General features: G+C 40.8%; 2 protein-coding genes and 1 pseudogene across 3 annotated transcripts in view; 2 read left to right on the forward strand and 1 right to left on the reverse strand.

Annotated features, from left to right (window-relative positions):
- ABHD3 (abhydrolase domain containing 3, phospholipase) overlaps positions 1-2718 on the reverse strand; it is a 31966-nt gene extending 29248 nt beyond the window's left edge. Inside the window, exons 1-3 of one of the 2 annotated variants that reach the window (XM_045518882.2) lie at positions 2497-2718; positions 1743-1906; positions 89-271 (exon numbers count right to left, since the gene is read on the reverse strand). In XM_045518882.2, the coding sequence (XP_045374838.1) occupies positions 89-271; positions 1743-1906; positions 2497-2568 (419 nt within the window). In that variant the 5' untranslated portion in view covers positions 2569-2718. Of the gene's footprint in view, positions 1-88; positions 272-1742; positions 1907-2406 lie in introns of both variants that reach the window. The other variant, XM_010958052.3, reaches the window with a different exon arrangement.
- LOC105071386 (large ribosomal subunit protein eL30 pseudogene) lies at positions 507-1254 on the forward strand (annotated as a pseudogene).
- An 18296-nt stretch (positions 2719-21014) lies between the features above and the next one.
- Positions 21015-25902, forward strand: part of MIB1 (MIB E3 ubiquitin protein ligase 1) — a 93739-nt gene continuing 88851 nt past the window's right edge. Inside the window, exon 1 of the mRNA XM_010958051.3 lies at positions 21015-21822. Coding sequence (XP_010956353.2) covers positions 21594-21822 — 229 coding nt within the window. The 5' untranslated portion in view covers positions 21015-21593. The remainder of the gene's footprint in view (positions 21823-25902) is intronic.

Below are 25902 nucleotides of genomic sequence, written 5' to 3' on the forward strand. Positions count from 1 at the left end.
CAAGTATTTCTGAAACAAACATGCGGACATATTTAAGCTTCATTCAGAATGAATTAAGTGAAAAATAGAAGAAATCTCTCATTAGTACCTGTATCCCAATTCTTCACTAAGGTGGATCATATGAAGGATATAAGATTCCTTGCTTGTTCCGGTGAGGCCAGGTAACAGTAAGACAGTAGGTCTGCTGCTGGCATCCATATAACATTTACTGTTATCATTATCAAACCAGTCCAGTGAAATCTGTCCTCCATCTGCAGTTTTAATGAGTTCACTGAAAGCAATAATTCAACAGACATACTCATTAAGTGTTTCAAATCATGTCTTAATATTAGTTCTTAATTTATATATACATATGACATATATGACATTATTTGGTGACCTCAAAATAACTTTTTCCCATTCATGAACACACACAGCACTTTCTCTCATTACAAGAATATCATGGAATTAGTACCATAAAGTATTTCCAGCAACATCAGTAAAAGGTAGTATATAAAAATGAACTTCAGGTTTCCCGGCCATCTTGGCAGCTCTTGGTTGGGACTCGTCCCACACCTAAGTCAGGAAGATGGTGGCTGCACAGAAGACGAAAAAGTCGCTGGAGTCCATCAACTCTAGACTCCAACTTGTTATGAAAAGTGGAAAGTATGTGCTGGGGTACAAGCAGACTCTGAAAATGATCAGACAAGGCAAAGCTAAACTGGTCATCATCACTGACAACTGCCCGGCTTTAAGGAAGGAAATCTGAAATAGAATATTATGCCATGTTGGCCAAAACTGGTGTCCATCACCACAGTGGCAAAAATATTGAACTGGGCACAGTGTGTGGAAAATACTACAGAGCATGCACACTGGCTATCATTGATCCAGGTGATTCTGATATCATTAGGAGCATGCCAGAACAGACTGGTGAAAAGTAAATTGTGCACAATTTTTCTTTAATAAAATCGGGCAGAGCTTGTTTAAAAAAAAAATGAACTTCAAAGTATTTCAAACATTTATCTTAATCATTTTCTCATTACTCTAAAATACCCAGCATATAACCCCTATTTGATTGAGATCACCCAAAAATTCAATAGGGAATTATGAATAAGTAAAATGCTGATCTGATCACCACTCTAGCTCTTTGACTCAGTAATGCAGTCTCCTCAGAGTATATTACAAAATTTGCTTCTTAAACATAGTGAAGTACTTCTCACATAGTATCTATGAACTTGAAGAATTTTTCCAAACAAATAGTGCAAGTTCCAGGCAACAAAAGAAACTCCAGAAGGACTAGATGACTCAGGAAAATTAATAATAGGCATCATTTAAATCTGGATCATATCTTTAACACCTCAAGGACATTATCTTCAAGAATCCATTTGCTCATCAATATGAAGTCCTTTTACGGGGGTCCACACAAAATCCAAAATAATTGGCTTCTTCTCACCCCCAGCTCAATGAATTGGTGCATATCTTCAAAGGATCTATGTCCTCAGGAACAGATGCATGACAAATTGGAAAAGAGTAACCCCCAAATAGTTCTCTCATCTTAGAAATAAACCATTTATATCAGAGCACCCCTACAAATGGTGAAAGTATTTTCCTGTAGCTGAGTGTGTGTGGCGGACATACCTTCCATTTTCATTCCCCGTCTTTTCTACATACTTAATAAACCAGAGGTTCCATTAACCAAGAACTGGGAGCATGCAAAAAAACTATGATTTCGAAGAAATGACTGAAAATGTAAATTTACTTACTTCCTGTACTGCACCGGGGGCTTGGAAGTGATGAAAGGTCTCAGCAGTGTCTGTCCTCGACTCTCCCAGCACCAGACGGTCGGGTAGTACGTTTCTGTCACCACGGGGCAATGGTCCTGAAGGAAGCGGCTGAAACTCTCGCCCCCTGTCACTAACTGGGGCTTCTGTGGGAAAAGCGGTATTAGTGAAGGGTCCAGAACAGAGTGAAGTTTCTGCCAACCGTAAATCAGAAACAAGCGCAGACTCGACCCTCACGCGTGCGATTCCTCGGATTACAAAATCTTCTGGAAGCCTCACGCCAGAAATTCAAACACAACGAACTCAAGTGTGGGTTGTCGAACCCTCCAGGGAAAGGTGTAAGGGACAGAAGGGAATCATTCTCAAAAGTGCTAAAAGGAGCATTGCCGAGAAGGTTTGCCGGGTTAGCGAATGGTGGCAGAGTAGTGTCGCCCGCGCAGAGGTCAGCAGGGTCCTGTGTGCGCTCAAAGGGCGTCCATCAGATGTCGGGGGAAAGGACAACAACTCGGGAGCGGCATGCTCACCCCCAGGACGGCCGCAGCCACTTGCGCCTGCCAGCGGTAGCCTCCAACTTCGCCTGTTATCGCTTCCGGCAAAGCTGCCCTGCGGCCCTGAGCCTGGCGCCCGTGCCATCCCCCCGGCTCACCTTGGCAATGCTGCTCAGGTAGTAGCAGGCGTAAGCGACGCTGAAGCCCAGGATCAGGGATAAGCCCACTCCAGAACCGAAGAAACCAACCCGGACTTGATGCTCCAGGTAGAGGGAGAGTTCCCGGGAGAGCATCCTCAGGTTCATGGCTAAGCGCTGCATGGCCCGGGGACCGAGCGCGCGGCTCCTGCGGGGGGAGGCCGGCCAGTCGGCGAGCGAGTGAAAGCTGGCCGCGGCGCCGCCGCGGACCCTCGACCAGAGCGTCTCCTGCCGGGTAGAGCTCGGCTTCCGCCCACGGGCGCGGCCCAGCGGCCCCGGGAGGCGTAGCCCGCCGGGCTAGACGCCGCCGGCTCCGCCCCGGCTTCCCCGGGGCCGCCCCCACCGCGAGCCACTCAAGAGCCTTCCAGAGGCGCGGTTCCCAGCCCCGCCACCGGAAGGGCGAACAGGGTCTCTCGGCCAGGTCGCAGTCGGCCTGAGTGAGCCCCCGGAATGGGGAGAAGCGGACGCCGACTTCGGAGAAGGAAATGGGCCTGGCAGCGCGCGTTCAGGTCCCGGGGTGGGCACCTGACCAGTGACCTTGAACGATCCTGCACGGCGGAGGGTCTCGGTTAATCCTTCCTGTAAATTGGCCGGTTTAGAGTGCCCGGGAAGTGTGCCTTGGAGTTAAAGATTTGGGGAGTTAATGCCAAAGATAGGAGAATGCACCACGTAGTATAATTAAGTAAGTAAATAAGTAAGTAAGTAAGTAAGTAACTAATTAAAAAATCCTACATCCTCCAGGAAGCTATGTGGCCCCCAAAGACTATAGAAAGAGGAAGAATAGTCTATAAACAATCAACAGTGAGGGCATTCATACTTGACTTTAAATTTCTGAATTATGCATTAAATGAGAAGTGGTTCCCGAAAGTAAATGAGGAGATCAAGAATAGGAACTGAGATTCAAAAGATTTTAAAGCCTATTTGTGGTTCATTAATGCTTTGAATTTACAGACATGCGGAGACTCACAGCTACCTAATGTAGTCCTCCTGGGCTTATTTATGGCAACGTGACTGAAGGCAGGAGATACTCATAGGCATCTGAAAGGATTAGAAGATTCAGCAATTCGTTAATATGAGCTCGTCCCACCAAGAGGTAACCAGTGTGACAAGACTCAAGTAAGCAAAATGAAAATGGCAAGGGCCGTATAGACCGACAAATTTCACAGAATTGTAAATTAATGATATAAATTAATGATAGGGAAGTGGATTGGGTCAGAGTGAGCAATTTATCTTATTTGGCTTTGATTTGGATATTGCAATTTGATGGTTGCCAGTGCCCAGAGTAATTGTTATCTTCCCTGAGCCTGTTTTAAAAAAAAAGTGTAAAATAGTAATTTCTGCTTTATAGAATTAAGATGACTAAATGAAATACTGTATGTACCAGCCTCCCCCTGAATGTAAGTAATTTTCTTTCCCTCAGTGGCTCCTGTACTTGAGCACACCCAGAAATTCAAACGTACGTGGCGGTTGCCACACTTGACAATTTATGTGCAACATTCTTTGCAATGCCTGTAACTGCCTTCTCCCCTGCCCACCAATAAATACACATATATTTCATTTTGCTTAAGTTTGAAGTTAAAATATCATAAATAAGGTATTTCATAGGCATCACAGTATGTAGAAAGCATGTTGACTGGAGAGTAAACAACTCTGAACTCATCCACCAAAATTAGGTAAAACATTTACTCTTTCAGAGCCTCAATTCCTTATCTATAAAATAAGATGGTTGAAATGGAAAATGTCCAAGTTTCTTTCCTGTTAGAAGAACATTCGTAATCTTCCTTAAGATGAGAACTATTATGTCTAATTTAGATGAGGAAATGAAAGCTCAGACCCCAACACAACCCCAATGATCTTTTCCTCCAGATAATCCCTTTCGATAATTCCTTCCCCTTGAGTGCAGGTTATGACCTGTGAGTTACTTCTGTCTGACAGAATATGGTAAAAGTGATGGGATGTCACAACGCCTGTGATTACATTATATGACTCTAGCTAAGAACACTGGCGCTAAAAACTCTCCTGTCCACCCTGAGGAAGCCAACAGCCATATGAATTGCCCATGGAGAGGACCATATGGCAGGGAACCAGTGGTGGTCTCTAGGATTTGTGGGCAGCCTCTAGCTGACAACCAGCAGAAAGATGGGCTTCAAAGTCCTGTAAGGAACTGTAAGGAAGTGAATTATGCCAACACTCTGAATGAGCTTGGAAGCAGATTCTTCCCCAATTAAGCCTCCAGATGAACACACAGCCTGACCGACATCTTGACTGTAGCCATGTGAAACCCTGAGCAGAGGACCCAGCTAAGCTGTGCCTGGACCCCTGACCCACAGAAACTGTTGGATAATAAATACATGTTGTTTTAAGCTGCTAAGTTTGTATTAATTTGTTACGTAGCAATAAAAAACTAATAGAGAACATAAAAAGGTCCTAAAAGCATTAAAAGATTAATAAATATCAATGGCTCATTTTTACCTACCAAAGTATTTTCTGTAGGAATGTATATAATAAGTTAAAGATTTCAGTTCTTTCAGTCAATATGCAAAATTAAGAAACCACTGAAAGATTTTTGTTTTTTTCTTTATACCTCTCTTTTTTAAACTGTCACAATGAATATGTACTTTTTAAACAGTAGAAAAGTTACATGTATATTTCAAAATACAAAGCTAATTGCAAAGGAGTAAATCACATGAAAAGACATAAAGCTAAAAGTAAGAAAGGCCAAAACATTCTAAGACATAATGGAAGGCAAGTTTTAAATAAGAACACATCTTCACAAATTTTGCATAATGTGCCCTGGTTCCTTTTCTTGAGGAATGGTATTTAGAAACCAAAACCTGGGCGCTGGGTGTGGTTATTGCTACTGGAGTGTCATTGTATTTAGGCCGTCTCAGCTGACAGAGCTAGGAAATATATCTATGTCCTTGTGTGTGTGTATCTATATCTATATCTATATCCACACATATCTATAATTGTTTCTATATCTATCCCTCTGTATTTACATTAAGCTAAGGATGAGTTCAGAATATAATTCTTTTATGTGGACTCCCTGAAGGTTTTAGGAGGAATTAAACCTCTTAGTTAGCAATGTTTCTATTTTTTTTTTCCTTTTAATTTTTGGGTAAAGCAAAAATTCTATCTGTAATAGGGAACACCCTATATCCTTAACCTTCTCAGTTATATGGCAAATCAGAAGCAGAAATCAGGCAGAGGACAAAATGGCTTATACTGACAGAGAATGCCAGAACTGAAAATCAGAAGACATACACTTAATGAAACACAAAATTTTAGGTTACATTCAATTTAAAAATATTGTAGTTCTATATGGGTTGTTATAAAAAATTACAGATGATCACCAAATTATTTATTAATAAACCACTGTGACCCCCAAATCCTCAGTTCTAATACTGATTGCACTAACTGCAGTCCTATCTTTAGCACTAACAATCCCTAGAACTAACCTTAGCACTAACAATGTGATTTCCAACTGACTGATCTCTTTGAGAGGAGCACTGTAACCTAGGAACTGAAGCCAAAGACTTCAGGATGAGAAAAGGAGTTAAAATATGGAAGGGCTCAAGTAACAGGCAAAAAGTCATTTGGAAAGGAGGAATGTACACATGGCCCTGTAGAGGCCTAAGCAAGAAACAAGTTGAACTCCTTGAAGGCTTCAGAAGTGGTCAAGAGGGCAGATGAGTCTGTGGCCCAATCCATACTGTTTAGATTTATCACTGTAATCTTTAAAGCTTCCCTCAAGGCTAACTTGTGTTTATTAGATTCAGACTATGGCAGCCAAGTAGTATCCATAATAGGGAGATAAATTAGCTTGCTTCCTCCAAGGTAACTGGAGTCATTTGGGAATACATTCCTATGGAGAGGATTAATTTATAGACTACAACCCAACTGGAGGAACATAAAGTTGATGCTTCCTCTTCCTCCTTCCTCAGAGGAAAGCCAAAGACATTCTTTGTGTAAGACAGAATGATATACAGACCGACAGAAAGAAAAATAAAAAGTATCATATCGGTTTCAATGAAATGGTTGTGATCAAAATTATCTTAATAGAAGTTCAATATAGTTACACTTCATGCAAAGATGCAGCTTTCTGATCATATGCAATTGGAAAAATAAATATTTTTGGCTACCCTAACACCCTGCCCTGCTAATTCCCAAATAACTTGTTTATAAGTCAATGTGCCCCTAGTAGGCAAGTGTGGAGTTATCATGTGAAACACTGCAAGGATGTGCTAAAATCAGTTCTTCAGCAAGGCAACTCATTTAAATAAAAAAAAGGGAAAAGGAAAAGAGAATAGTATGTTCTTAGCTGAATACCTCCAAACTTATCTGTATACTCACTCACACTTGTATTACTGATGGGATGTAGTCCTTGAGGAGGTAGAAGGGGGAGGATGATACTCAAACACAGGTGAAGGTAATGTCCTTTCCTACTTCATAAAAGATCACAACCTATGGTAGGCAGAATTCTAAGATGTCTTCCTCGCAAGGTTCCTCCCTCTGATGTACAGGCACACCTCGGAAATACTGTGAGTTTGGTTCCAGATCCCTGCAATAAAGCGAATATCACAATAAAGTGAGTCACACAAATTTTTTGGTTTGTAGAATTGTTTATTTATCCCTTCAATTCTATCAGTTTTTGTTTCATATATTTTAGTGCTCTATTGTTAGGTGGATATATGTTTACAGTTGTTACACCTCCTTGCAGAATTGACCTTTTTATCAATATATAATGTCTTTCTTTGACTTTTGTAAAAAAAAATTTACTTAAAGTTTATTTTGTCTGCTATTATTCTAGCTACCTGGCTCTCTTTTGGTTACTATTTGCATGTTCTAGTGGGTTGAATAGTGACTACAATGAAAAAAAAGTGAGGTACTTTATGGCAATAAAATATACACATTTAATTATTTGATCACTGAAAAAAAATACTGACTACAAAAAGATATGTCTAAGTCCTGATACTTGTGAATGTGACCTTAGTTGGAAATAGAGTATTTGCTACAGATAGGTTAAGGGTCTTGAGATGAGATCACCTTGGTCTTAGGGCGGGCTTTAAATCCAGTGATAGGTGTCCTTACAAAAGAAAGGAAAGGGATATTTGAGAGACACACAGAGAAGAGGGCAACGTAAAGATGGAGGGACAGATTGGAGTGATGCACCCACAAGCATGGAATGCCAAAGATGCTGGTAGAAACCTGCAGCTAGGAGAGAGGAATGGGACAGATTATCCCTCAGCCCCTCCCGAAGGAACTAACCTGGCTAACACCATTATTTTCAGTTTCTGGTCTCCACAACTGCAAGAGAATACATTTACATTGTATTTAGCTACCCAGTTTATAGTAATTTGTCATAGAGAACTAATTAATACACATGGAATACATTTTTCCATCCTTTCACTTTCCACCTATTTGTATCTTTGATACTAAAGTGAATCTCATAGACAGCATATAGTTGGATCATGTCATGCTCATTTGTTGTCCATTTGGTCAATCTCTGTTTTGTTTCTAAAAACAACTTTACTAAGGTATAATTCACATACCATCCAATTCACCTGCTTAAAGAGTACAGTTCAATGGTTTCTAGTATATTACATTATAAAATTTTTAAAAATTATAAATAAGTACATATTTATGTAGTAAATACTTATGGTGTTTTGTTATATGTATCATATGTAGTCAAATACATATAATAAAATGCATCAGTTTAACCATTTTTAAGTGTAAAATTCAGTGACATTAATTATTTACAATGTCATACAATCAAAACCATTTTCATTTACAAAACTTTTCCATTGCCCCAAGCAGGAACTCTAAACACTGAGCAATAACTGCTCATCACCTTTTCAACAACCCCTCTGGTAATTTCTAATCAACTTGCTATCGCTATGAATTTGACCATCATAGGTACCTCAGATAAGTGGAATCATAGAGTATTTACCCTTTTCTGTCTGGTATTTCACCTATTATAATGTCTGCAAGGTTCATCTATGTTGTAGAATCAGTACTTCATTTGTTTTTATGGCTAAATAATATTCCATTGTGTGTATATACCAAATTTTGTTTATCCACTCATCTGTTGATGAACCCTTGGGTTATTTCTACCTTTCAGCTATTGTGAATAATGTTGCAATGAACACTGTTATACAAATACTTGTTTCAGCAACTGCTTTCAATTTCTTTGGGTATATACTTAGGAATGGAATTGCTGGATCACATTGTAATTCTTGTTTCACTTTCTTTTTATTGTGTCAAAATATACATAGCATCCAATTTGTCATTTTAACCATTTTTAAGTGTACACTTCAGTGGCATTAACTACATTTGGATTGGTATGCAATCACCATCATCATCTATCTCTAGAACTTTTTCACCTTCCCATTAGAATATTCCAATAAAATGTCCTAAGTGTGTAGCTCTTGGAGGGAGAGAAGTAACAGATAAGAGAAAGTTTGTATAGTTTGGCACTAGGAATTTTAATTGGATACACACCCAATTGGCAACTTCTTCTGTATAGAACGCCCAGGAGTACTCAGAAGGGTTCACAGAAACATGAGGAGTTGCTGGAATTTGTATGTTGAGTGTCTGACCACATGCCAACGGGGAAGGAAGGACTATTCTCTAATCCTGGGGAAAAACACAACAAAACGAATCTAAGATTTTGCAAGAGTCTTTTTACATCACTCAAGTTCTCATGGTTGGTGAATCTAATTTGGGAGGACAAAGGAAAAGAAGTGCTATTTGCAGGCTGGGATCCAAGGTGCTGGGACGGATTTGTGGGTATGACAAAAATATGCCTCTGGTCCCAGAGACAGATTCTGTCAGGCAATGGATATGTGTGGGCAGATCTTGTCCTTACTTCTGAGCAGAGTGACATCAAGAGCCAACCTGGCACACAGGTCAAAGATTATAGCCCCTAAAATGCTTGCATTTCTGACAAGTTTGGCATTAAAAATGTTTGTGTGACTCCTCAGACACCAACCCTTCGCACTTCTCAAACCTAAGCATGTTGGGATATACTAAAAACAAACCAAGAACCATTATATGTACAAATATCACTAATGCCTTTGTCTTACATTTGAAGTAACCGAGACCAGGGAAGTTAGGTGATTTGCTGAAGCTCACAGACCTGGTAAGCCTCAGTGTGACTGGGACTCAGTCTCTTGATTTCAGTGCTAATTTCATTAAACTGTGTTGCTTCCATTTAAAAGGCTGGCACTATCTAAAATGTCAGATGATTTCTTCTAAACCTGTTTCAGAATTCAAACAATTTCAGCTTAAGTACTGCATGCTATGTTCCAACATAATCATTAATATTTGTTTTCCAAATCATTTTTTCCTTGAGCATTTATCCCACTTTCTTTGGCACTCGGTATCCTTGCTTCCACTCTTTGACCAAGTACTTTGGGTAGAGCTGACTCCACATCTAACTTACAAGTGACGTGAAACCCAGGCCTATCCTGACCTCAGAGTTTGGCTCAAGGACAGGTACACTTTCCACTGAGTCACTGTCTCACAAGGAGAATTTTGTTGAGACTGTTGGGAGGAGCTGGGGAACCTCTTTTCTGCTGGAACTTCTAGCGTAAGGATAGATGAAGCCAAGAGCTTGAGGCTACTTGGTGACTACAAAGGAAGCCAAGAAAAGGATAGGCAGAAATGAGAACTGGAGAAAAACTGAATCCTACAGATGTTATTTTAGCTCCTAAGTCAAAACACACATTAATCTAGAACTTCTATTTTTTTCTTCCAGTTACATGAGCTAATAGATTTCCCCTTTTGGGTAAGCCAATTTGAATTGAATTTTTTGTCTTTTGAAATAAAAAGGTTCCAACTAATACAACATTGTTTTGATTGCTTACAAAAAATTTTTTTGAAAGGAAGAGAAGTTGCTAGAGAGTAAATTTTTACAGTATTATATTTAATTATGAGTCAAGAACTTGAATTAGGATTGCTTTTAGCTTCAAGTTACAAAACAACTAAACAAGGATCTAAAAACAACTTAAACAAGAAGGATATTCATGTCTTCATATAAAAGACGTTTTTAGAAGCAGAAAAACAAAGAAATACCAGGGTTGGTTAACTTATTAGTGCAACGGTATCATTGAGGACCCAGAATCCTTTCTAAGGACATAGATTGGGAAAAAGCAGGACCCCTGAAACTTAGAATAAAGATATTTATGTAGATTCAGACAAATTTGAGAAACTTGAGCTCCTAAGTCCCCTTTAGATTTTTCTCTCCTTCTTTTTCTTTTCTTTTCTTTTTTCTTTCTTCTTGTTCTTTCTTTCTAACTTCTTATTTCAAAATAAGACTTAAAATAAGTTTCAAAAATAGTATAGCGTTCCTGTGTACCCTTTGCTCAGTTTCCTTTGATGATAATATCTTACATAACCATGGTACCTTGTGAAAAGTAGGAAACTAACATTGGTACAATATTATTAACTCAGATACAGACTTTATTCAGATTTTGCCAGTTTTTACATGTATTACTTTTTTTTTAGTATAAAGTTGAAATTTTATCATAATTATGGATTCAAGTAACTATCACCACAATCAGGATTCAGAACTGTTCTATCACCACAAAGAAACTCTTGTGTTACCCCTAACACCACACCCTTTTCCCAGCTCTAGCCCCTGGCAACCATTGATCTGTTCTGTATAATTCTGTCATTTCAACAATGTTATATACATGGAATTATCCAGTATGTAATCCTTTGAGATAATACCCTTGAGATCCATCCAAGTGGTTGTGTGCATTTAATTCCTCTGTGCTTTCTTTGCCAACCAAAGCACTTTTTCCCTATGTTTGAGGAGACTAGCTTGAAGACCCTGTAGTGAAGTCATCTGAAATAGTTCCTTGTTTGACTAGGAAGATTGATTACAAGCCCCTTAAACTGCAAGATATGGCAAATTTATATTGTCAGAGAGCTGGGAATATGTGGGGAATGGACTCTACAAGTGCCCAACAAAAAAGAACAGAACTTAACATTGGACTGGGCTGAATTTATCAACATGGGAGCACTTTCTAGAGTTTTCAGGTACAATGTGTAGTTCAAGCAGCAGTTTGATAATGGTGGCTTATTTTCAACAGACTGAGTTACCAAAACTTCCCTGGTATAATTTTAAGGAAGGAACCCAAAAGCTTCAGAAGCAGGAAATGCTGTTCCACAGGATACTCTTTTCACTGTGATATTGAGAAATACATTAATTAGGGGATCACCAGTGTCTTTAAAAAGCTCAGTGATGACTGCCCTGTCTAGGTCAGGGATGATGGTAGGAGATTTCACCATTGAAATAGGTTCCTTGATTTCAAGCCAGAGTAACAGAGGCCAAGTGTTAGTGCTTAACCACCGACGATTAAGTGAACACAGATACAGATACTAAAATGGGCAATAAGACCAGAGTGGCAGTCAGAGGGTTTTAACTCACATAGATCTATGGTTGTGGCTATTAATTCCAGTGAATTAAGCAGATAGGCAACCCACTTAAGTAATTTTTGACTTATCCAATTGGAAAAACTCTAGCTCTGGTAAGCAGAGACCTGACTTGAGTCGTCACAGTGAAGAGCCATGGCCTTTCATCCAGTGTATGGATATATGCCATTTCATAGGTCCCTAATAAAGAGGAGGCTGGGTCTTCTTGAGAAAGCCTGGTGACACAGCCAGAAATGTATCCTACAACTCTTCCTCCTTTTTTTCTCCCCCAAAGAAACCAGCCTCCATTCTGCAGAGTGGATTGGCACTAGGGAAAGAGCAATTTCCCTTTTAGGAATTCCTATATACTGGCTATGAGTATGCCAAGCCTTGTGTGCACCCAGGAAGCCACTGGCACCCACTGATCAGAGTAGTAGCTTATGGAGGTCACATGGTTAATCCAGTTTTGGCTCTAGTACATTGTACAATGATTTCAGGGAACTAACTGTGGTTAGTTCCCTATTTCCAGAATGCATAGTAGGACTGGATATACTTGGCAACTGGAAGAATACGCATATTGGCTCCCTGAACTTTAGAGTGAAACATACTAGTAAGAAAGTCCACACGAAGTCCTGTAACTGCCCTTCCTTATGAAAACAATAAACTAAAAGCATATCACATCCCTGGGGGAACTGCAGAGATTAGTGCCACCATCAAAGATTTGAAAAATATAGAGATAAATCAGGGTTTTCAGTCCCTCTATACGCGCATCAAGCCAGCTCTCACGTTCGTAGGGAGGTGGGCCTCACACCCTTCTCCCTGGGAGTATGGCCAATGATGGGGTGGGGTCTGGTAAGAAAGGGTCTGGGGCTCCAATTCACACCACAGCCTGCCCTCAGCCCTGCACAGAAGTCAGGGGTGTCATGGGGGAAGAGGGGCTTACCCAGTGAGGCTTTCCTCTGGCCACTGCTACACCCTGGAAGGCTATAGGGCCTCAGGCCTAGGCAGGTGGTAGCACTATCTCAGGGGCGAGAGTCTGGGTGCTCCCATCTTGGCTCTTGTGTTTGGCATGGGCAGTGAGGAGAGCTGTGGCCACCGGTTCCTCTGCGGGGCCCTGTCTGCTGGACAGGCAGGAGGCTCATAGTTATTGCCTTGTCTCTAAGATGTAGCCCCCATGAAGAGCACCCCAACTTAACTGGACCTACTAGGGTAGGGGTAGAAATGGCTCTTTCTCTGCAAGAATTTCAATTACGACTAAACACGCCTGTTTCCAAATGAGAATAACTACCAGGTTGGATTGGGTTCCAAAAGCTTCGAGTGGAAAAAGCCTTCTTAAAGGGTTGTAGATTAAATCTTAAAACAAAACAAAACAAACAAACAAACAAACAAAGGTAAAGACAGTGATTCCTATCATCTTCTTGTTTGTTTAGCATTTAAAAAAATTTGTTTATCAGCTCACTTCCCATTTAACTTGCTCTTTAGTCTGCAAAGGAAGATAGGTCTTATGTAGTACTGTAAATTTTATCAATTACAGCTACTGTTTTAGATGCCGTCTCTCTAAACAGAGCCTATCAATATGTAGCTCCAGCTATTGTTGATCTGGAAAGTGCTTATTTTCTGCCTCAGTACCATTTGACAAGTATCAAGTATCATCACAAACATACTGCTTTCACCTAGCAGGAACAGCAGCATACCTTCAATGTTCAATGTCAACTGTTCTGTCATAATGTAGTTTAGAGAGAAATTGATTGTCTTACGTCCTGCAGAACATCATGCTGGTCCATTACAGTGATGGCACTGTATTGATCTGACTTGGGCCAGGAGTGCCAGGTACCCTAGATGTCTTAGTAAGACACATGCATACCAGGTGATGGTAGATAATGTCTAGGAAAATTTAGATCTTAACACTTTGGTAAAGTGTCCAGGAGTCTAGTGGTCTGGGCATACCAGAATATCCTCTCTAAAATAAAAGGCAAATTGCACCTTTAGTTGTGAAGAAAGAGGTAAAAACACTTGGGCTTTTTGTATTTTAGGGATAAGATGTATCACATTTATACTGCTCTCGATAAACCAGTTTTGAGTAGTTCCCAAAGTAAGAGGAAACGGCAGCAGGCCCAGGATGCAGGGCAAGCTTCTCTGTCAGGGAGACCATATGACCCAGCAGAGCCCATGTTGTCACATATCTGTGACAGACTGTCTTACAATACAGATCCTCTGTCAATGTTGATAGTAGAATCCCAGTGCAAAACTCTAGGGTTTAGCTCAAAATTATGCCCTCTTCTGCCAATAAGTATTTTCTCTTTGAGAAGTAGTTCCTGTTTTCTCCTAAGTTGTGGCTGAAACTAAATGCCTGACCGTGGAATACCAACTGAGACAGATGATTTGAACGTATGACCAATTATGGTGCTCCCACAGTCATAATTCATAGGTTCAGAAATTAAGGGGTTGATATGGCTCTTTTCACTCTTAACACTATTAAATAACCACCCTGGAAAAATGTTTGTTTTAAAAATTTTTTGTTTTTTATTTGAAGTATAGTCAATTTACAATGTTGTGTCAATTTCTGGTATACAGCCGAATGTTGTCGTATATATATATATTCCTTTTCATAATCTTTTTCATTATAGGTTACAAGATATTGAATATAGTCCCCTGTGCTGTACACTATAAACTTGTTGTTTATCTGGTTTTGATTTTCCTTGAATTTTTGATGTAAGAGATAGTCTGCCAAATTTCAGTAGGTATCATGTGCAAATTGTTCTGTATATATATGTAGTTTTTGATGTATTTGTGGGAGAGCGTGAACACCACGTCCTTCTATTCTGCCATCTTGGCAATCTCCTTGGAAACATGTTTTGATTCCCATTTCTACAACTGTGTGTTTTACTGGTTTAAAGAACTTATTTCCCAAATGAGGGATGTTTCCACCAGAGGATACCAAAATTTTTCCACTGAATTGGAAGTTGAGACTAACACTTGAACATTTTGGGTTTTTCAAACCACTAAAACAACAAGCAAAGAAAAGAGTTACTGTATTGACTGAGTGATTGGTCCCAATTATCAAGTGGAAATGGGATTCTTGCTACATTAAAAGTTAAGAAAGAACTGTGTTTGGAATCTAGAGATTCTTTGGGGGCACATTTTAGTATATATATGTATATATATATATAGTATATTTATGTCCCAGTAAAATTTAATGGTAGACTACATGTATTGGTTAAGGTTCTCCAGAGAAACAAAACCAATAGGATGCGTATGTGTATGTATGTATGTATATACATGTATATATACACACATCTTCATATATATAATGTATATAAATATATAAAATATAATGTACTATATATTAATAATGTATAATAAATATACACACCTTTATATATAATAAAGAGATTTATTATAAGGAATTAGCTCATGCAATTATGGAGGCTGAGAAGAACCAAGGTCTGCAGTCCATAAGCTGGAGATCCAGGAGAGCTAATGTGTTAAGTCTAAGTCAAAGGCTTGAGAACTGGGAAAGCTGATGGCATGAGGTCCAGTCTGTAAGCCTGCAGACTGGAAGTCTGCAGAAGACCCAAGAAGAGTCAATTTTGGGCTGAGTCCAAAGGCCAGAAAAAAACTCAGTGTCCCAGCTCAAGTAGTAAGGCAAGAGGCATTCCCTCCTATTCAGACTTTTGGTTCTATTTAGGTCTTCAATTGATTAAAAGAGGCCCACCCATATTGGGGAGGGCAATCTACTTTACTCAGTCTACTGAGTCAAATGTTAATCTCACCCAGATGCACCTCAAATATACACCCAGAATGTTAGGTCAAATGCCTGGCCAGTGGCCCAGTCACGCTGACACATAAAATTAATTATCACAATATAATAACCCACTAAGGACTGAGAATAAGTCCTTCAAGAATGAAGATTTGGGGGGGGGTGGAGGGTGGGAAGGGATAGACTGGGATTTCAAAATTGTAGAATAGACTACACTGTATAGCACAGGGAAATATACACAAAATGTTATGATAACTCACAGAGAAAAAAATGTGACAATGAGTGTGTATATGTCCATGAATAACTGAAAAATTGTGCTGAACACTGGAATTTGACACAACATTGTAAAATGATTATAAATCAATAAAAAATGTTAAAAAAAAAAAAAGAATGAAGATTTGGATCACCTGACAGGTATGGGACTACAATGAGCTGACTTGTTGGCAGAGGGAAAAGGAAATATGGGCTCTGTAATGGAAAGAGGGAGTTATAAATATCATCTATGGCCTTGTGACCAGTAACAGAACTGAGGACAGTAACAGCTATGCTCATTTTCTTCCTTTCTTGTTATTCCTTAGTTTCCAAGGGCTGCTGTAAGAAATTTCCACAAACTTGGTGGGTTAGAACAATATAAATTTATTCTTTCACAGTTCTGGAGGCTAGAAATCCAAAATTAAGGTGTTGTCAGGGCCATGTTCTCTCTCTGAAGGCTCTAGGGAAGAATCTTGCCTTGCTCTCTCCCGGTAGCTGGCAATGCTTGGCATTCTTGTTTTTCAAGGGCATGACTCCAATCTCTGCCCCTCTTGCCACATGGCCTTCTTCCCCAAATGTCTGTGTCCAAATCTCCTTTTCCCTTCTCTTTTAAGGACACAAGTCATTGCATTCAGGGTCCACTTTATTCCCGTATGACCTCATCATAACTTGATTACAACTACAAACACTTTTTTTCAAATATGGTTATATTCACAAGTATCAGGAGTTATATTTTTGGAGGATTCAAAGTGCAAAATTTATATATAAAACCATTTTTCCCCCTCCTTCTCACTTCCCAGATTATGTTTAAATTTAGGTACAATTGATATACAATATTAGTTTCATGTGTACTAACTAGTGATTTGATATTTGTATGTATTGCAAAATAATCATCACAGTTAGTTAACATCTGTTACCACACATAGTTACAGAATTTTCTTTTCCTGTGATAGGAACTTTTAAGATCTACTGTCTCAGCAACTTTCAAATATGCAATACAGTATTATTAACTATAATCACCATGCTGTACATTACATCCCCATGACTCATTTATTTGATAACTGGAAGTTTGTACCTTTGACCTCCTTTACCCAACTTGGCCACCCTCCAATCACTGCCTCTGGCAACCAACAATCTATTTTCTGTCACTATGAACGTGTTTGTTTTCTTTAATTTTTTTTAATTACACAAATAAGTGAGATCATACAGTGTTTATCTTCCTGTTTAATTTATTTCATTTAGCATAATGTTCTCAAGGTCCATCCATGTTGTCTCAAATGGCAATATTTCATTCTCTTTATGGCTGAATAATATACCCTTGTGTGTGTCACATTTTATCTCCGCCTCCATCAATAGACCCTAGTATTTTATATAAGGAGTATTGGTGGATGTTTGAGTCTTCTTTTTTCTTGTCCAGCCTAGCAAAATGTCAATTTTGTTGGTGGTTGTTAACTTTATAATTTAGGTTACAGTATACCTAGGAGGAAATGTGGTGATCTATAAGTGGAATTACTGTCTCCTAGATATAGATATGGTAATGGATGGGACTTTATGCCTTCTCCTTTTGGGGAGAGAGAGGGTGAAGATATCTTCATTGTAAGTGAAATAGTTGGATCCTGTTAGGTAGATGCATGATGTTACTTCTTTGTTATGTGGAAGTTTAAGTACCATAGAATGGTAAGAATGATGCTGAGTACCCCAAAGGGAGAAGTACTCCTGCTATTTGTGGGAGACTAAGGGGAGACCAACTGGTAAGAGGAGAAGCCATTTTTTGCTTCCTGCCTCTGATGCAGCTTCTGGGTTCCTCCTCAGGCAGGGCAGTTTCTGGGCCTGCAGCAGCAGGGTGTGCCCTGCACTCATGGAGTGCTGACTTTGGCAGTGGCAGTGACAATGGCAGACAACTTTGAGCTCCTGGTCTCCTGCAGCTTCAGTGTGAGCATGGACCCCTGGCTTACTGCAAATACCAGCAGTTCCAACATCAGCAGCGTCAACGGCACAGGAATCCTGGGTCCCAGGTAACATTATTTTCTCTTTCACTCTTCTAGTCCGGAAGGATACTGTTTTCCAGCACTTACTAATTTCTTTTTGCTTCTACTGCCCTTCTAACATGTTTGCAAACATTTGGCTCTATTAAATTCCTTCCATTTGAATATTTAGAGTGGTCTGTTTTCCTGAGTGGACACTAGTTGATACACTTTTTTTCTTGGGCACCCAGCTATAAGCTACATTTTCCCTCCCTTACAGTTAGATGTGGCTGAATTCTAGACGATGGCATGTGACTGAGTGATACATGCTATTCAGGGCCAAGACTTTTGAGAAGTGAGTATGCACCCCTCTACATTTTCCCCCACTTTCTTAAGCTAGACATAGATAACTTTAGGGAATGGTGGAACAATAGCATAAGTCTCTTAATCACCATGTTGAGGAAAGCATTAGGCTCTTACATGAATGGGAAACAAAAAATTGTATCTGAGCCTTTATGTTTTGGGGTCTGTTATAGCAGATAGTGTTACTGTAAATAAAATTACTCTCCAAATATTATACATTTTTGCAGACTGTAAAGCAGCCACAAATTCATTCATAGTAGTAGAATAGTAGGTGAATGGCAAAATTCAAAAAAACTTACTGGTTTTAAATGACCCTAAATGTTTTTGAACAAATGGGCAGATAAGCATACATATATGCAAAATGACTGGGTTCTAAACATGACAGATACATGTATGACACAATGTTCTCCAAACTGTGGTGTGTCTCCTTTGGAGAATACCAATTTAAACATCTAGGGATTCAGAAGATGATCTATTGGAGTAAAGGGAGAAATTACAAAATTTTTTTTTTTATATTTGGTATCTTATCCTCATGTAATTTCTACTTTTGGGTATGTTATATAACATGTAACATGGTAATACATATATAATTTATACATTAATAAGCACATATATTGGAAGTATATGTTCAAAAACTTGGTATTGAAAGGATGTATGCTCAAAAACATTTAGAGACCATTGGGAAACTGTTAATTTAAGGGCCTTGATGTAGCCTTAACAACATGATACTGTTATAAACTCACAATGTCTTTAATAAGGGGATGGATAGATAAGAGTGTTTAACATACAGAAATTCATCCAGTGTTAGATGGATTTAGTTTTAGCTTATTTCTTAACTTCTTCTGTAATCCTAGACAAGTTACTTAATCAGTGCTGGCCGCATTTTCTCCTTATCAAATATGGAGATTAGGCTAATTTGATGCACTGTGCTCAGCGGTACTCCAGAGGTTTTGATGAGCTTCTGTAGAACCCGGGCAAAGGTAGGAGGAAGAGAAGACAACCAGCAGGTTCCAGCCTTGCTATATTACTTCATCTAGAGTACCTAGCCTCTGTTATACATCATATATACAGGGGAAGGACAGGATTTGTCAAGATGGGGGGGCTGGGGTGGGAGGAAGGATGGGGAAAGAAAAGAAAACAAAACCCCTGGGCTAGATCACTTCTTAAGATCCTTTTCCATTTTAAGGGCAAATAAAATTCAAAGTTATTATAACTAATCTCTGGTATTGAGAATAAAAGCCTATCTAAATATTAGATGATGTCTTAATAAGTATAAACCTCCTAGTGAGGTAAACACAATCAAACATACGGAAAGCCATTATCAATACACTGAACTTGACGTAAAATGCAAGGCTGCACTATTAAGAGTCTTCACTTCTCAGTTGGCCTTTACTTGAGTTAGCTTACTTTACAAAGTCAACCACAGTAGAACTTGTGCAGTGGCCATATTTTTTTCTAAAATATTTTTATCAACTTATTAATTCATGTGATCAATTTAACTGGTTAACAAGAAAAGAAGGAAATCAGATAAGATTCCAGAGAGAGAAGAAAGAGTTGGCAGAGCAGGACTAGCACACTGAACACTTCCAGGATGGAAATGTTTTGAAAAAGACATTTGGCTGGCCTATTTTGAACAAATATTTTAACTGTTTAGTTTTTGAAATAAGCTCTATCGGGCCTTCGGGGTTCCATACTGGTATTTTCCTGTTTTATTGACATGAAAAATTAAGGACATAATTTATTTCACTACATAATAATTCATTGGTTATATTTGACACCCCCTTTCTTTCCACTTGATTATTCACTTCTGCTACAGTATTCCTTGCTCCCTAGACTCTCAGAAAAAGCAACATAATGCTAATAAAGCATCTGTGCTGGGCTATGAACCAATGGTTTTAAATCCTATACACCATAATGTCAGCAACCGGAAACCACACTTACAGTCCTCTTATTTTCCTTTCGAGGTTGTATTTTGCAGTTGGGGACCGAATTATGCAATGAATGGGGGTTGTTACAATGGGCAAGGTGCTTGTGAACTCTTCCCAGGAGCTTGTGCTGTTTGGAGTCTACTAACCACCCTGACTCTGCATGAAGGTAAGACACACATCATTCAGTACCATTCTGCTCAGTTTAAAAACACAACGCTAATTACCCACTGTGATCTGAAACGCTTTCAAATTACATTTACAAAAATACAGGTTGCCCTTAATCTGTGTTATACTCTGTTCTACTTCTCGCCCGTTAAAAAGAAGACCAAAAAGGCATGTAATCCCAGATTCACACTAAGCACAACCAGGTGCACTAGAACTTTATGAATAAAGACTGACCTCACCAGAGGTACCTGGTTTCAGCTGCGCGGGTAGCACAGGGATCCTCACTTCCTCCAGTCCCACCTCCAAGCCGGCGCGACGGCGTTCCTTGCCCGCCCCTTCCCTCACAGCCAACGGGGCGCGCCGCACCATAGGCCGCGACAACTCGGGGAAGCCGCCCCTTCGTCGCCTCAGGCGGGGCTGGGCGTCTGCCCCCGCTTTTCCCGGCTGCACGCATGCGCACTCTCCGAGGGCCCGGGCGAGACGCTTAGGGATCGGTTTTCATCTCCTTTCTTTCCCTACTCGTGCGCCTCTCCAAAGCCCTTCCACCCCACTGTTGCTGAGGACACCCTACTAATCCCTCAGAGAAGGTGCCGCTCCGGCCTTGGGTGCGCCAGTACCCGGATGTGGAGCCGCTCTCGCCCGGCGGGGACTCTGTGGCGGGGCGGAGCGCGGCGGCGTGCGCGGGGCCAGAGAGAAGGGGGCCCCTGGGCCCGGGCGCTCGCCGGACGCCGGGAGGTACCATCGCTGCCAACGGGGGAGGAGGCGGCGCCGGTAGTCGGGCGTCCACCCCGGAGCGAGGGCCCCAGGGAGGAAAAAGGCCGGCAGTTAAGCTTGCCCCCCGCCGCCAGCGCCGTCTCCCCCGGGCTAGCCTCCCCCGGTCCCCTGCGCTCCCCGCGCTCCCGGCCGGGGGAGAGCGTGGTTTCCTGGCGGCCGTCGCTGTAGCCCGGCCGGGGAGCCCGGAGGAAGCGGGGGAGTCCCCGCCCACGGCCCCCTCCCCTCTGCCCACCCTCCGCCGCCGCCGCCGTCGCCGCCGCCGCCGCCGCCGCCGCTTCTGCCTCTGACCCGCTGCAGTCCGGCCTCCAGTCCGAGAGGGGGGCGCGGCGGCGGCGGCGACGGCTGGGGAGCGGCTGTGGGCTCGGCGGGGACCGCGTCGTCGCCCCCGTGAGTTATTCCCAGGTCCCCCGGGGCTCGCTGCCGCCCCCGCCGGCGCCGAGAGTCCGGCCCGGGCCCAACTCCCTCACGGGCCCCCCGGCGGCGGCGGCGGCGGCAGCGGCGGAGCCCACCGCTCGGGCCCCGATGAGTAACTCGAGGAATAACCGGGTGATGGTGGAAGGAGTCGGGGCCCGAGTAGTGCGCGGCCCGGACTGGAAGTGGGGGAAGCAGGACGGCGGCGAGGGCCATGTGGGCACCGTCCGGAGCTTCGAGAGTCCTGAGGAGGTGGTGGTAGTCTGGGACAACGGCACGGCCGCCAACTACCGCTGCTCCGGGGCCTACGACCTGCGCATCCTGGACAGCGCGCCCACGGGTAAGCGGGGTCCACCTGGCCAGAGGGGCCTGCGCGCTTGGGGTAAAGGGCCGGGCCAGGTGTGGGGGCGTCGGGCCGCCTGGGAGAAGCCTGCGGTAGAACGCCTTGCCCGCAGCTCCTGGCTGGAGGGAGAGGAAGGGGAAAGAGCCAAAGGGAATTTTAGGTTCAATACCGGGTAAACAAAAACTTGCGGAGAAGACCTCCCTTTCCCTCTGCCCAATCCCTAAGGGAAATGATGGCAGCAGCATCACCAGAATGCTTTCAAGCCTGGAAGGCACAAAGCCCCGAGAAGACGCCAGACGCTTCCCCTCCTCTTTCTCCTCTAGGGAAGGGGTCTGGAGAGGCCTGTCTAATAAGCCATTGAAATTAATCAGCCACCGAGTGATAACTGTCTGAAGGGAGGCTTGCCTTGCCATATGGTGTTTAGTTGACCGGTTACAATTGCCGAGGGGCCGTTGGTACCCTAGATTTGTTGAGATACCCTTCCCCCTCCTCTAACATGTTCAGTAGCTGAATGCTTCTTGGTACCCTGTGGTTTTTCATCTTAGTTGTTTCATTGTATATCTATATACCAGTAGAGAGAAAAATAGCCCACGATGTTGAACCATTTCTTTGTGTTAAATACTCTTTTCAAGTTGGAGTAGATACAGGGGACACCTGGTATATATATATTTTTAACATCTCAGTTCATATGTAAGGTTATGTCAGAGACTTACCCATTAACAGCAATGAGTCAGTGTCCTTGATTCACCAAATTTCAGGGCATTGTTAATGATTCTAGAATTTTTATATAATTTGATAAATTGAAGGCTTGCTCTCATAAAATAAGTATAATTTATCTTAATAGAATTCATTTTCATGTAGATTTATCCTTGGTGCTCTGTTCAGTAGGAAACAGTTCAAATTTAAATTATGATAGTTTTCAGAATGCTTAAATTTGTTACTTGTAAGGCTTTTAAGATTGAGTTTGGCAAAACCTAGCAAATCCCAAAATGAGTACATAGTTATTATTAGCAGCAGTAAAAAGGAAATTAATACAAGGCAACTCAGCTTTTAAATAGATAATTCATGAAATTGTGTTTCTTAGCTGGCTTTTTAAACATTGAAAAGGATGTATGTGAAGTAGCAAAAGAAAAGATTCAACAGTGCAAAAGGGGGCCACCACTGTCACCAGTTTCTTGTGTGTTCTTACAGAATACTCATTGAAAGCATGTGTATTAATCTATTATAAATGTGCAAACCTTTTAAAGCATGATTGGTAAGAAACCGCTATATTCTCTTCTGCGCTTTGCTGCTTAACTTAATAGGACACATTGATGATTGTTCCATGTTAGGACGTGTAGGTCCACCTTATTCTTTCTTAGTTGTGTAATAGTCCAGTGATTGGATACAGCAATGTATTTAACCAGTGCTTTCTTGATGGGCATTTGTATTGTTTCAGGTCTTCTGTTTCTAATGATGCAGTGAATAAATCCTTGTCCATATAGCCTTGTGCATGTGTACTGAGTACTTCTGAAGTGGAACTGCTGCATCGAAGGGTACACATATTTAACTTTTTGATTGATGTTGACTACATGCCCTCAAGACATTTTACAATTTACCCTCCTAGCAACACTGTATGGGGCATAGGCCTACTTCTGCACACTCTGAAAGTTTTATCATGTTAGCTCAAGCCAAGGTTTGACCACAACTCAATCATTTGGAGGCATCTTGGGATCAGTAATTGCAGGTTTATGAGGAATTTTAAATATCTTTCCAGGGTGAGGGTAGAGTGCAATAAATCCTGTACTACAGCAATTCTTGAAGGAATATTAACGTTGTCTGCATGTTTTAGAGAATGGAGTATATCTGTTATATAAATAGTTTTATTATCTTTTTAAAAACAGATATTTTTCAGCGGCTTTAAAATCATAGTTTAATTTACAAGGTAATTTTACATATTATTGTGTTTAGCAATTCATCTTGTTCATCTGATTCAGTTAGCAGACATTTTAAAAGCACTTCAGAGAAAATTAATGTTAAGCAAATAGAGCAAGAAAATAAAGTTTCTTCAAAAAGAAAACCTGTGGTATGTTAAAGTGTAGAACAGTACTGTTTAGTGTTTAGGATTTCTCAGTTTTGGCACTATTGCTATTTTGGACTGATGACTTATTAGGTGATTCTTTGTTGGAGGGGGCTGTCCTGTGCAGTGGGGCCAGCATCCTTGGCCTCTGCTCACTGGCTGCAGTCATGATAACCCAGAATATTTTCAGACATCGCCAGGTCTCCCCTGAGGGGCAAAATTGCCCCCTGATTGATACTCATTGGTTTAGGGATATGTACACGTGTAGTAAAAGTACACCAAGAAAGTAATAATAAATGCCACAATTGAGGGAGTGAATATCTCTATGTGGAAGGAAGTGGAGTGTAGTTGACAGAAGTACCCCAGGGGCTGTAACAATTTTGTTAAGTTTTATGTCTTAAACTGGGTGGTGGGTGCATAGGTGTTTGTTGTATTTTTATGCTTTTTGTGTTCTTAAATTTCATAGTTAATTTTAAAAAGTCTTATAATATTTACTGGGACAACTGAGGTTCTCTTTGATTATTCATTCTTTGTTCCTTACGTATACCCACATTTTATGAACAGGTAATTTATTGCAGTCTGTTTGGGAATTAAGGAATGGGTAACCTTTAAAATAAAATTCTGTGAAACGTCTCTGAGAGTTAAGGATTTTGGAGTGGTTCAGTCATTTTGAATCTTTTTGATACTACTTTACTGTCTGTTGGAGATTTTGTCCGAGGGTTGTACGTGGAGTCTGTAATATTTTGGCACATAAGCTTTATTTTTTCTTTCAGGTGACACATAAGTTTGGTTTTATGGTCTAGGATAGTCAGGCCTTGAGAAGAGGAGCATTGGGTATATATTTGAATGATACAACTTGTATCCAGATATATTTGGTTAATTTGTAGTGACCAAGAAGATTGTGGAAATACGTATGTTATTGTTGAATTAGTTTGGGGTTAATTTTGTGAAGTCTGTAATTAAGTAGGCATAGTTGACCTTTTACCATTTAGTACTGATTTTACAGGATTTGGGGAGAAAGGTGTTTTTACTTAATACTTGTTTTTTGGTCACTTTGGTACAGTGTTGTATTGTTACCAGAGAAAGAGTGGAGAAAATGAATTTGAGTTTCCTGTTAAGGTTCTTTTTACCCTCTTGTTTATGGATAACAAAAGTTAGGGGTAGGGGTGAGGGTCAGTGTTAGAGTGCCTGCTTAGCATGCATGAGGTCCTGGGTTCAATCCCCAGTACCTCCATTTAAAAAAAAAAAACAACTTAAAAAAGTTGGGGATATAGATGGTTAGGTTTATTCACAACTAGCTTCTAGTATTGTTGGTCCATACTGTTTAGGGGACAGTTCTTTGTCCTTTTCTTCCATCACTAGCAAAGAGTGCTTCTTAGGTCACATGTGGGCCAACTCCTTAGATATTAGTATTCAGTTGAAGGTCTAGAAATGCTCACCCTGGATAAAAAATGAAATAGATTTATAATCCTCAGCTTTTCCTTTCTGAGGCCCCCTATTTCTCTTCTGATCTGTTTCCAAAAGTACAGGAGAAAAGAGTATTGTCAGGGGACAGAGCCTTAGAGGGGGAAAAAAAACAGGACTTGTGGAAACAATGTTTGGGGAATAGGATGCCAGACCTGGAAAGGAGATATTGTGAGATGTTTCTTACTAGTGGCATCTGTTTCCTATAGATCCTATCTATTTTAAAGACTTAGGTAGAATGTCTTTTCCTTTTTATCTTCGTCTGCTGAAACAATATTTTAAATGATGACAGTCCATCTAGTTTTAATACTGCCTGTAGATTGCAGCTTGAGACTGAGGACCTCAAGAAATGAACTTGAAGATCTCAAGAAATAGTTACCCTTTTTATCAGTACTTCTCAAACAGACACAGATTACCTGGGAACCTTTAAAAATGCAAATTCTGGTTCAGTAGGTATGGGATTCAGCAAGAGTAGTTCTAAAAGCTCCCAGGTGATGCAGATGATGCTGGCTTATGGACACACTTTGAATTGCAGGATGCTAAGTGATTGCTTG

The sequence above is a fragment of the Camelus bactrianus genome, chromosome 24 (assembly GCF_048773025.1).
Source record: "Camelus bactrianus isolate YW-2024 breed Bactrian camel chromosome 24, ASM4877302v1, whole genome shotgun sequence".
Classification (NCBI taxonomy): domain Eukaryota; kingdom Metazoa; phylum Chordata; class Mammalia; order Artiodactyla; family Camelidae; genus Camelus; species Camelus bactrianus.